Raw genomic sequence first — 13247 nt, 5'->3', positions numbered from 1 at the left:
AGAAATACCTCTTTTTTTTTTTTTGTCACACAGCTTGTGGGATCTTAGTTCCCCCATCAAGGATTGAATCCGTGCTCCCTGCAGTGGAAGCGTGGAGTCCTAACCGCCATAACTGCCAGGGGATTCCCTAAAGTATAATTTTTTGAACTCTGTTTATATATGAACTTTATGTTTAAACTTCAGTTCCTGCTGAAGACATGCATTTTGCAATCGTTATAAGTTAAAAAGAAACGTATATACAATTAAAATTATTTTGTACTAAACTTTTCCCCTTCTTTTCAAGGTGCGGTTTGATAGCATAGGTGGATTGAGTCATCATATTCATGCACTAAAGGAAATGGTAGTATTCCCACTTTTATATCCAGAAATTTTTGAAAAATTTAAAATTCAGCCTCCAAGGTTAGTAATGCTAGATGTTTATTATTGTTACTGTTAATTTATCAAATTTCAATTAGTAAGTAATTATAAATCTAAATATTATTTATAAATATTTCATGTATATTTATTTGATATGTAATGGGCTGTCGTCTATGGGGTCGCACAGGGTCGGACACGACTGAAGTGACTTAGCAGTAGCAGTAGCAGTAACAAGGAGAATTAAGAATGAAAGTTTATTATTTAGACCTCAAAAGTTGTGGCACTTGAAGTTTATATTTCAGCATTTTGGACTCAGACGTAGGATGAGATTCTTTATGCAGGCCTTGAATATACAAGTGGATTGCCCAACTAGATTTTCCTTAATTTGGTCTCCTAATAGGATTGAGTTTGACACTATATGTTGTTTAGTCTTTGAAAGCACAATTTCAGTGAAGTGTTTCTTTGACTCAATGATGTGGTACTTTTGAAATGGTAAACTTGATAGTTTATGATCAGATTAATTGTGTCTGATCATAAGGTGGTTAGCTAGTTAAAGTGATTGGCCTCCAACTAATTAAAAAAAAAAATAAATAAATAAATAAAAAAGAAAAGGCTGAGAGGAAATTGGGCAAAATAAAATATTCTGAAGATGTACACATAGATTTAAACTGCTAAATATCTCTTTTTATTTAAGAGATTTGGTTCTAATTTGTTATTCATCCTTTTAAGGATTTAGAAAATCTTTTAAAGAGTCATCTTCTATTTGAGTGAGTTAAATATTGGCCTGTAATTCTACAGTGGCTCTTACGAATCATAATAGCAATTTATTTACTTTTTATATGATATGATCCAATGAATATGATCAATACTGATCATATTTATTAGATTCAGTTACTGTTAAAAAATAGTAAATTAAAAAAAACTCATTAACGAGGAACTTTAAAAATGGAGTTATAAACAAAATGTGTTATAAGCTAAAAGTAATCTTCCTCTTTAGAGATGAACAGTTTTTATATTCTTTACAACTTTCCTTTATACATATATGCATATATTAAGTTTATGATTTTGCCTGTATAGTGTGCATTTAAACATTTAATAAAATGAGATTACTCAGTAATGCCCTTATATAACTTTATTTTTTACTCTATAATATAGATACCTCATATTAATAAATATTGTGTGTATTATTCTTTTTGACATCATACTAGTGTTTATAGATGTAGTGGTGTATTTGTCCCTTATTAATAGATAGCATTTAGATTTTTTAAGAAAGTCTATAACATTCTTTTGAGTATTTCTACATGATTTTGTAAAAAATGTGAAATTTCTGGGTCACAGGGCTAATGCCTTTTATATTTTGCCAAACTACTGTCTACCCTGATTGAACTATTTCTTGTATAGCAAAGCTTGATTGTTTGAGAACATCCTTGAGGACTCTCAGCGAAGTGAAACTTTTGCCTGTATACTACAAAAAGCTTTGTCGGTGTCTAATAATAATAAATACACATTAATTCAAAATTATATGGGAGGTGCATACTTTTAAATTGATAATTAGTGCTAATGGTAACACTAATTTACTTTTATTGACTCTCTATTCCTCTAGAGGCTGTTTGTTTTATGGTCCTCCTGGCACAGGTAAAACCTTGGTCGCCAGAGCATTAGCTAACGAGTGCAGTCAGGGAGACAAAAAGGTGGCTTTTTTTATGCGAAAAGGAGCAGATTGTCTGAGTAAGTGGGTTGGCGAATCTGAGCGGCAGCTTAGGCTTCTTTTTGATCAGGTAAGTGAAGTCAGCTAATGTGAGAATATCTTCTTAAGAATACTTAATATACTTGGTCTATAAATATTACACAAACTGTTCATAACAAGTCATATTTACCAATCAGTGTGTTAAATTTAGGATCAGTTATTGGAATTTGTATGTCTTAGAGGTATTTAGTAGCAGTTTCACTAGTACTAATTTAAGATGATTTACAAAATATTTATTGAGGTGGCAACTTGGCATATAATAAGTACCATGTTAAGTGCTTTTGAGATCCCTAGATACCACATATAGATTATAATCTAGTTGAGGGACTAGAACAAACATAAAAAGTTAAATATCTGTGCAAGAAATATCACAAAGCAGTATATTATTTATTTTCATGAGTTACAAATATACTAGAAGAATTCAGTATTAAATGAATGCTTTTAAAAGGCTGAGTAAGGTAAGTGAATATTATTTGGGCTATCTTTACTACTTATGTATAACTTTAAAAATACCATTTCCTAATACTTATATAAATTAGTCCTGATATAAATTCACTTTTAAATTATTTAGGGTACTTAAGGGGGTCATTCATACATGGTAATGCAATTTATATCTTGTTATGCCTAAGGAGATTCACATGACACTTTAAAAATGCTTAGAGCAAGCATTTGTTGAATACCCATTACTGAGTTGATGTGTATCAAAGTTCTACCTGATTGGTAAAGCATTTCAAATATTATTTTTAGTTATTATCAGTATCCATGTTAAAGACTGCTGTGTTGCAGATAATGGGTCTAGAAAGAGGGATAAAGTAAAATTGTTAACGTCAAGGTGTTCGATGTCTATTGAGAAGTCAAACATATGCAGTCTTCATGTTTCAAGAGGATTTCATAATAATTGGAAAATAATGTAAAATAACATTGGTGGATTTGGGGAGAATCAGGTTGGGGATACTGGCAAATTGTCCAATGACTTAATTTTAAATTTTTGACAGTGTTATACTTTTTGCAACTTGATACTGGGTGTAGGAATGTTTCTTGGTTTTATCAAAAACCGTAGCATAAATCATGCTGCTTTTTACAGTATTTCTTTTGTTTCATGTTTTTGTTATTTTGGCCGTGAGGCATGTGGGATCTTTAACTCCCTTACCAGGGATCAAACCTGCACCCCCTTCATTGGAAAGTGAAGTCTTAACCACTGAACTACCAGGGAGTCTCCATGTTGCTTTTTAAATCTATATTTACTTTATTTGTGTTTCGTTTCTGTTTCTTTGTGGGCAATAGATTTGAAATGTTTTCTTTCTTTTTTTTAAAAAAACTGCTTGTAGTCATTATATGTCTTTTTAAATGACAAGAATCTACATTCCTAAATTAAGGATATAATCTGTTCTCTAAATGAGATGAAGGAGGTGCAGTTGGCCTTCCATATCTGCCGGTTCTGCATCCACAGATTCAGGCAACAATTTCAACTCATATTGGTTGAGTTCACAGATGTGGAATCCATGGATATATAGGGCTGACAGTACTATGCTATTTTATGTGAGGAACTTGAGCATCCTTGTATTTTGGTATCTCTGGGGAGCCTTGGAACCAGTGCCCCGCCCCACAGATACTGAGGGTTGACCATACAATGTATTGGCTAAGAGTTTGGCCTTTGGTGTCAGAAAAATGTTAGTTCATATCTGACTTTACTATTAAGTATATATGAAAGTGAAAGTGTTAGTCTCTCAGTCTTGTCTGATTCTTTGCGACTCCATGGGCTATAGCCCACCAGGCTCCACTGTCCATAGAATTCTCCAGGCAGGAATACTGGAGTGGGTAGCCATTCCCTTTTCCAGGGGATCTTCCTGACCCAGGGATTGAACATGGGTCTCCTGCATTGCAGGCAGATTCTTTACCATTTGAGCCCCAGAGAAGCCCTATTAAGTATGTAACTTTAAGTAACTGAAAGCATCTGATCTTTATTTGCCTCTTCTATAAAATGGAGCAAATAATGCCAATCTCATTGGACTAATATGAATTTTTCCTAAAAGGAAGTGTATATAGTTGACTTTTGAACCATACAGGGGTTAGGGGCACCAACTTCCATACAGTTGAAAATTGGTATATAATTTTTGACTCCCCCCAAACTTAACTACTACCTGCCTACTGTTGATAGGAAGCCTTACCAATAATATAAACAGTTAGCATGAATATTTTGTATTATGTCTTATATTCTGTATTCTTACAGTAAAGTAAGTTAGAGAGAAGAAAATGTTAAAAAAAAATCATGAGATTTGCAATACTGTACTATATTTACCAAAACCAAAGTTTTACATTGCCTGAACATAAGTTGAATTCTCTCTCAATCTATGTCAATATTGTCTTATATAATGCAAAACACTGTAGATGTTATGTATATTATACTATACATCAAAAATGAACAAATAAAATGAAAAAAATTCATATTTATTAGGTATCACGATTCATGTGTTGATAACAAAGAAACAGCCTTAAATCCTGGTGCTCATTTCTCTTCTTTACTAATAAATGAGACTGGGGCACTGTTGTCTGTATTAAAAACCTGTTCAGACACTCTTTCTCATCAGTGGTTTTCTTAATGGTGTCTGGAAACTTGTCTGCTACCTCTTGGTCAGAAGAAGGTACTTCTTCTATTACCTTGAGTATGTTTTTTAGTTTTTAAAATATAGTTTTTTCAAAGGAAAATGGCATAGCCAATTGGAAAACTACTTAATCTTCAATCCCAATTTTGTTTTCTTTAAACTTAGAAGTGACTTTTGTTGTTGTTTAGTTGCTAAGTCATATCTGACTCTTTGTGACCCCTGACTATAACCTGCTAGACTTCTCTGTCCATGGGATTTCCCAGGCAAGAATACTGGAGTGGGTTGCCATTTCTCTCCAGGAGATGTTCCTGATTCAGGGATCGAACATCTCTTGAGTTGCAGGCAGATTCTTTACCTCTGAACCACCAGGGAAGCCCTAGAAATGATTTAGTGATTTTTGTTTTAAACAAACTCCCACTTTCACCTTTAAATCTACTCATGCTGAATCCTTCCCAGGAGATTGCTCCAGTGTGTATTTCCAGGTCCTTGCTTTGTTCCTTTTACCAAAAAATGCAAAACACAATTCCATTGTGCACCTTTAGGGCTCCAATCACCAAAAACAGGGGAAAAAAATCTTTGGAATAGCCAATCAAGTTGAATTAAAAAAATCCACATGAATGCCAGTGGGTTGGGGCAGGAATCCACTCCTGTGTTCTTGGTCATTTGATGCCACTCCATGAATCCTTGTAATTCACCCTCCCTATCCTGTCCACATATGATTTGAATCCAGTGATCTAGCTTCAAGGATTGGGGTCCAGTGAGCCCTCTCCAGTCCACCTTGACATTTTAAGCCAAACCTGTCTTTAAAATTATTGTCATCCTTTGTTGGTATTAATTTCTGCAGGTTTAGATTCTTCACCTTCCTTTTGCTTTAAGTTTTCATAGAATGACCTTGCTTTTTCTTAAATTATATTAGAGTTTGTAGGAATGCTTTTCTTATATCCTTACATGGAAGCTAATTAAAATATGTCATTAACATAAAATAGTCTGTTATATGATAAAAGCAATATGAATAGTGTGTTTAAATGTGTTTAATAAAATAGTATGTTTAAAAATACATGTATGTGTATGTGTGTAAATGACACATATGGCAGAATAAACAAATTGAAAACAGTAGTTAGTTACTGGGTAGGTAACTCCAATCATTACCTTGTGATTGGAGACTGAGGAGATAGGAGCTTTTCTTTTTCCTCTATAATCTTTCTTACCTGCTGCATGTTGTACCATTTGCTTATATTACCTATTTACTTCTGTTACTTATTAAAAAAACATAGTAATTAAATTAAAAATGAAAACTAATACTTGTTTTCTTTTTATACTAGGCATATTTGATGAGACCTTCTATAATATTTTTTGATGAAATAGATGGATTAGCTCCAGTTCGCTCTAGCAGGCAAGATCAGATCCACAGGTAATATTTCCTAATCTGATTATGTTGAGTTCATATGTTGACATAGTACTAAGACTTAACCCTTGAATTAGTGCTGTGAGGCTTGTAAGGTGCAAGCTGTTGTTTCCTTGAGGAAGACTTCTTTCTTATAGCATGTGTGTGCATGAGTGTGTGTGTGTGTGTGTGTGTGTGTGTGTGCGTGCGCGTGCATGTATGTGCTCAGTCACTCTGTTGTGTCCGACTCTTTGTGACTCTATTGTCTGTTCACCTGCCGGGCTCCTCTGTCTTCAGATGTTTGTAGGTAGAATTTTCCTATTTTGAATTGAGCTGCTTAAATTTGTGAGCTTCTAATTTTCATCCTAGCTGTAATGTTTTTATAATATTTTATTTCTTAAAATATTTTTTTGTTTCTCTTGTCCCTGTGAATATTTGTGACTAAGCTTTTGTTTGCCTTTTCCCCACCATTTGGAACCTTCATTTATATAAAATGTCTGAAATAGTCAATTCATAAATGGTACAAAATTTATCAAGTAAATGCTAACAGAAAGCTACTATTGCTGTATTAGACAAAATTGTGTGTAAGACAGAAAGCATTATTATAAATATAAAGACAATCCCCTTATAATGATAAAAGCTTCAACTTATTAAAAGATGTAATGGTTTAAAATCTGTAATTCCCTAATTACTATATTTCAAACTATATAAAACAAAAATTGACAGAACTGCAAAGTGAGAGTCAAACTGATCATCACTGTGAAAGAGATCATGTACCTCTTGGTAATTAATAGAACAAAGGAGCATAAAATAAATTCTCTGTAGATTATTTGAGCAACTGTGTTCTATGAATCTGATCTTGTCTGCATACTTATCTAAGGCAATATAGAATGAACACTAGTTTTAAACATCATTTATAAAAACTTATCATATATTATGCCTTAAATCACAACTAATTTCCAAAGTTTAATAATATACTAAGTGTAAGAGATAACAAACAGACAAGCAGAAAATTTTATGTCTGTTATCAGCAGTTATTGCTCTAATTCTAAATAATCTATGGTACTAGTGAAATAAAAATTATAACAGTATATGAACTGCAAACAAAGATATACAGAAATCAAGAAATTAAAAAGTTGCTTCTTTGAAAAAAATAAAATTGAAACCAACCTCTGGCTCAGTTGGCCATGATAAAAAAGACATTGATAAAGCAGTATTTAGGAAAAGAAAATACGTTGTTTTAGATTTTGTAAACATTAAAGATTCAGAAGAGGATTAAGGCTTAAACTCAAGAGGTTTAAAAACTTTTAGCAAAAAACCTGTGGGAAAATTTTCATAACCTGTATGTGAATGTTCATAATATTTTTGGGTAATAGCCAAAAACTGGAAACAGTCTAAATGTCCATCAACATGTATATCAACAATTTGGGATATATCATAAAATGGAATATTGTTTTAGCAATGAAAAGGAATAAACTCTTGTTAAAATGCCTCACATGTTAGCAAAGTAATGCTCAAAATCCTTGAACCTAAGGGTCAATAGTATGTGAACCAAGAACTTCCAGATGTTCAAGCTGGATTTAGAAAAGGCAGAGGAACCAGAGATTAAATTGCCAGCATCCACTGGATCATGGAAAAACCAAGAGAATTCCAGAAAAGCATCTACTTCTGCTTTATTTTTTTTTCTCTCTCTCTCTTTTTTTTTTTTTTTCTGCTTTATTGACTATGCCAAAGCCTTTGACTGTATGGGTCACAACAAACTGTGAAAAATTCTTCAAGAGATGGGAATACCAGACCACCTTACCTGCCTCCTGAGAAACCTGTATGCAGGTCACGAAGCAACAATTAGAACTGGATATGGAACAATGGACTGGTTCTAAATTGGGAAAGGAGTACATCAAGGCTGTATATTGTCACCCTGCTAATTTAACTTCTATGCAGAGTACATCATGTGAAATGCCAAGCTGGATGAAGCAGAAAGTGGAGTAAAGATTGCTGGGACAAATATCAATAACCTCAAATATTCAGAGGACAGAAACCTTATGGCAGAAAGCGAAAAGAAATTAAACAGCTTCTTGATGAAGGTGAAAGAGGAGAGTGAAAAAATTGACTTAAAACTCAACATTCAGAAAACAAAGATCATGGCATCTGGTCCAATCACTTCATGGCAAATAGATGGGGAAACAATGGAAACAGTGACAGATTTTATTTTCTTGGGCTCCAAAATCACTGCAGATGGTGACTGCAGCAATGAAATTAAAAAATGCTTGCTCCTTGGAAGAAAAGCTATGACCAACCTAGACAGCATATTAAAAAGCAGAGACAGTACTTTGCCTACAAAGGTCTGTATAGTCAAAGCTATGGTTTTTCCAGTAGTCATGTGTGGATGTGAGATCTGGACAATAAAAAAGGCTGACTGCTGAAGAATTGATGCCTTTGGGCTGTGGTGTTGAAGAAGACTCTTGAGAGTCCCTTGGACTGCAAGGAGATCAAACCAGTCAATCCTAAAGGAAATCAATCCTGAATATTCATTCATTGGAAGGACTGATGTCTGAAGCTGAAACTCCAATACTTTGGCCACCTGATGCAAAGAGCTGACTCATTAGAAAAGACCCTGATGCTGGGAAAGATTGAAGGCAGGAGGAGAAAGGGACAACAGAGAATGAGATGGTTGGATGACACCACTGACTTGATGTATGTGAGTTTGAGCAAGCTCCGGGAGATGGTGAAGAACAGGGAAGCCTGGTGTGCTGCAGTCCATGGGGTCACAAAAAGTCAGACAAGATTGAGTGACTGAACAACAACAAAAATACACCAACAGTGTGATAAATTTCAAATAATCATGTTGAGGGAAAGAATCCAGTAGAAAAATATTATTTACCTTGTGATTCCGTCTATGTAAAATTTTAGGTAATGCAAGCTAATGTATAGCGACAGAACTTGGATCAGTAGTTTCCAAGGGATTGGGTAGAGGTCAAGGAGGAGCAGTGGGGATGGATTATGAAGGGTGCAAAGAAGAGCATGATCAATATTACTTTTTTCCTTAATGGTGATAGTTTCACATACTTCAAAATTCAGCAATTTGTGTTCTTTAAACATATCCAATGTATTATATGTCAGTCATATCTTCAGAAGACTTAAACCTGTTTAGAACAATATGAGAAAGTTAATTGGAACTTAATTTCACTTTTGAACATGGATATAAAAATCTTTAAGACTGATAAAAGTTAGTATAAGCAACAGTTTTTGCAACTTTTTCTTTCTTTCCTCTTTAAAATTTTCTTACAGCTCTATAGTGTCAACCCTCCTTGCTCTTATGGATGGATTAGACAATAGGGGTGAAATTGTTGTTATTGGTGCTACAAATAGACTTGATTCTATAGATCCTGCTCTTAGGAGACCTGGTCGTTTTGACAGAGAATTTCTTTTCAACCTTCCGGATCAAAAGGTAACAGTTTCTGTTTTCAATATACTAAGATTTATTTCTCATTTGATTATGAAGTGTGTGTGTGTGTGTGTATACACACCAGGCTTCCCTGTTCTTCACCATTTCCCGGAGCCTGCTCAAACTTACATACATCAAGTCATATATATATAAATGAAAGAAAATATTTGTTATATCATTGGTTTATTTTTGGTAGTTGAATGCCCAGCTTAGACCTTGGAATTGAAGCAATAGCTACTGATTCCAGATTTTGTCAACTTTTGAACAAAATTTATCCGGATAACTTCCAAGTTCTTTTTGTCTTGGAGCTAGATCCCAGATTCCTCACCAAGCCAATAATAATTTTATCTTGGTTATAATTTGCTTTTTCATAGTCTTAAGAAACTCAAGTAGCAGTGTTGAGGCAATAAGGACATTAAATTTTAGAAAGCGTTGTTTTTCCCCTGAAAGAAGGCAAATGTGAAAAAACATTCTGATGTGACTTTTAAGCTGATTATGGATTTTTATACTTCAGTGTTTCTTTTTTTCCTGTGGGAGAAAAAGAAATTTAATTTGGAACCAAGATGTTAAAATTTTGATTGTGTTATACAGTTAGATTTAAGGTAGAGAATGCTATTTTGAAAGAAAAAAATCAAGGTAAAATTGTTTAAACCTTTGTTTTTTTCAGTGAATTCAATTACTGTTCATGGAGATTACCTTGTTATGTATTAAGTGTGAAAGCATTCATGAACTTATATGACAGTGTGTATTATATTTCTTTACTTAATCAAAAACTTCAACTTCAAACTGTAATGACACTTTATGCATATTAGAACTAAAAGGACCTGAAAAATCTAAATATACAGTTTGTTAGAAGTTATGGTTATTATAATGCATTGAAGTTTTTTGCTGATACATTTTCAGATGGTAAAAATGATGTGGAGGAAAGTGTAATTTAGTTTTGAGTTCTAGTCCTAGATCAAGTTCCTTTACCTCTCAGACTATTACATGTCCTAGTTTGTGAAACAAGGATCTCTACTACATAGCTCACAGGGTTATTATGGGAATCAGAGTTAACATGGCTGCCAAGCTGTTTATGCTTCTTTAAAATAAACAATTGCTTTTCTGGGATATGGTTAGTTGATGAATTTGTTCCATCTGATACATTTTGGGGTTGATGATATTTTATTTGTATTTTTTTCCTTAGGCAAGATTTTATTTATCTGTGCTTCTCTTCTTAGGCAAGAAAACACATTTTACAGATCCATACCAGGGACTGGAATCCAAAATTGTCAGATGCTTTTTTAGGTGAATTGGCCGAAAAATGTGTTGGTGAGTGCTACTATTTGAATTTTTGATTGTCATTGTTTGTTCTGCTCAGCCTCCTTTTCCCCTTATATTTGGAATGTGAATGAGTATAATTATATTTTTGTGCAATAGATGGCTTTGCCTTCAAATGTAAAAAATTATTTTAAACATTTCACTTGAAGTTTGAACACTTCTAAATTAAAATTTTAGCTGCCATTAGGTGTTTCGATTAACAAAACTCCATAGTAATAATGCCTTTCATTGAGTGCTGGATTTCCAATCTTATTACAGTGTCTCCTTTTAGGAACTGTTCCCTTTCAGAAATTTTACTAAGAAAAATAAGCTTAAACAAGAGGTAAAGATCCATGTATAGGGCAGGACTATAGTCTTTTACTTCGCAGATTACATGATGGACTCATCTTCATTCTGGTGGTGTAGAAAGAAGTTGAGTGAGAGGAGTCTTCAAAGAAAACACTTAATGACATCTGCTATATTTCCCTAAATGTTAAACTCTCCAAGTTAATGTTAAATTATTCACAGAGTAGAAGATCTCCAACAGAGTGAATGAACACTATTGCCCTAAAAGGATATGGTGAGAGTATTTTATGTGCATACATAGGAGATGGAATTCAGAGGTTTTAGAATTCAGGAGTTTGGCACTAATTAGGTCTGAAATAAAAATGAATATGGTATTAAGCAGCTGAATATACACGCAGGTATTTTCCTTTCATTCTTTTTCTGTCTTTTGTCTATTTTTCTCTCATTCTCCCAAAAATATAGATTAAAAAAATCTCTCCATGAACTTTTTAAGCATTATGAAGAAGTTCCCCTAATAAGTCCACTAACAATCAGCAGTCTACTTGGGAAAAGTTTAAAGTTACCAAAACCAAAAAGAACAACTTAGTTAAAAAATCATTGTGGTCCACCATCAAATAATTAAAACTTAAATAGAACATTAGTCCATTCAGTTAGCTACATCCGAATTATCCTCTTCATCCACAGGGACCTCCATCTCCGAAGCAGCATACCTCAACTTTTGAACCACAAAGACCTCGACATCTTCTGGTGAGGAGAAAACGTAAATCTCTCCAGCACTACTCCAGTTTAAGCTTTGCCTGGTATAAGAGAGCATGCGCCAAACCCATTTCATGTAAATTTGGCTTGACCTTTGCAAAGCCTTGTGCTGCTTTATGGGAGAGGGTGGTATTTGGTACAAAACCCAGTCTTTGCCCTTTTTGAAAATTTGACCCCTTTTATTTCCTGCTACTTTTATGATATTGTGTTAGAGTACAGATCAGAATGGAAAGTCTTTGTTGATTGGTCTGTGAATTTGTCACAGAATGATCCTTAACTGAAATAAGCAGAAGTCTTCAGATAATCTTGGAAATTCCCTGAGTAATCTAAAAATTACTTTTTATTACCCTATCTACCATCTGAAATATTATATACTCTAATTTGTCATCCTAAATATTAGAGTCTCAGTTTTCTTTTTCATTTCCAAAGGCCACTACTTCTCATTTTACCAGGTTATTTATTTTAGCTTTTAGTCAGTTTCTTAAGTTAAAAAAATTTTAAGACATACTTTGTTATAGGACTGAAAAATTTCTCTTGCCTTTTTTGGGGGTGGCATTGCTGGTTTAGAATCTGCTTATATATATACTATTTTCTTCCTGGAGAGTGACATAAAAATTATAATTAATTTAATTATAATTAACTGACTTCTGATTTTGTTTGTGACATTTATTTCATTTAAGAAACCAATTCACATTAAAAAAAAATCAAATGCAAGTCTTCAAACAGGAATGAAATAGCAATACACTTTAAATTCATTATGAAGTTACCACTTATGTATCCCAAAGATGTGTTAACATGTATGGGTTCAGTAGAGTGAAATTTATGCCTGACAAAAGAGTAAGCAGGTTGTTGATGAAGAACTGAAAACATGGTTGACCTTTTGTTAGAGGTTATGGATTTGGTAACTTTTATCTTGAAATGAATTCCCAAGTACTTGGAGGTTTGCATGCTTCATAGGTGTGATTTTTAGTAGTCTTCAAGTAATTTCGGTATCCAGAATGTGTGCATAAATAGTAGGAGCTTAAAGTTAATGAAGATCTTCTATCTAATCATATTTCTATATTCATTTTCACTAAGGTTTAAGCAATGAAAGGGTCTCTGTCAATGAGGCATCTTAGCTTGTGGACCTTCACTGTTTGGTATTTTACTTAAAAAGTAGCTTCATAAAATTTTATTGCCTTTCCTAGCTTATATCCTCTTTGAATAGTTTATACTTTCAGTCTTTCAGACAAATCTCCATCTTAACAGTACTCAAAATGCCTTTTTTTTTTTTTTTTGGTGTCTAGATATGTGTATTTATCAGACTATTAGAATTGTAATGGTAGAACTAGTATAGTTATGGAATTCTTA

The 13247-nt window shown here is 33.5% G+C and overlaps 1 protein-coding gene across 3 annotated transcripts in view; it reads left to right on the top strand.

Moving 5' to 3' along the window:
- ATAD2B (ATPase family AAA domain containing 2B) overlaps positions 1-13247 on the top strand; it is a 134673-nt gene that overhangs the window by 51655 nt on the left and 69771 nt on the right. For all 3 annotated transcript variants that reach the window (XM_061154890.1, XM_061154889.1, XM_061154888.1), the window contains exons 11-15: positions 284-399; positions 1961-2135; positions 6030-6118; positions 9380-9539; positions 10757-10847. In XM_061154890.1, the coding sequence (XP_061010873.1) occupies positions 284-399; positions 1961-2135; positions 6030-6118; positions 9380-9539; positions 10757-10847 (631 nt within the window). The remainder of the gene's footprint in view (positions 1-283; positions 400-1960; positions 2136-6029; positions 6119-9379; positions 9540-10756; positions 10848-13247) is intronic.

Source organism: Dama dama, chromosome 11, assembly GCF_033118175.1.
Source record: "Dama dama isolate Ldn47 chromosome 11, ASM3311817v1, whole genome shotgun sequence".
Lineage (NCBI taxonomy): Eukaryota > Metazoa > Chordata > Mammalia > Artiodactyla > Cervidae > Dama > Dama dama.
This window is presented reverse-complemented; position numbering and strand designations above follow the sequence as displayed.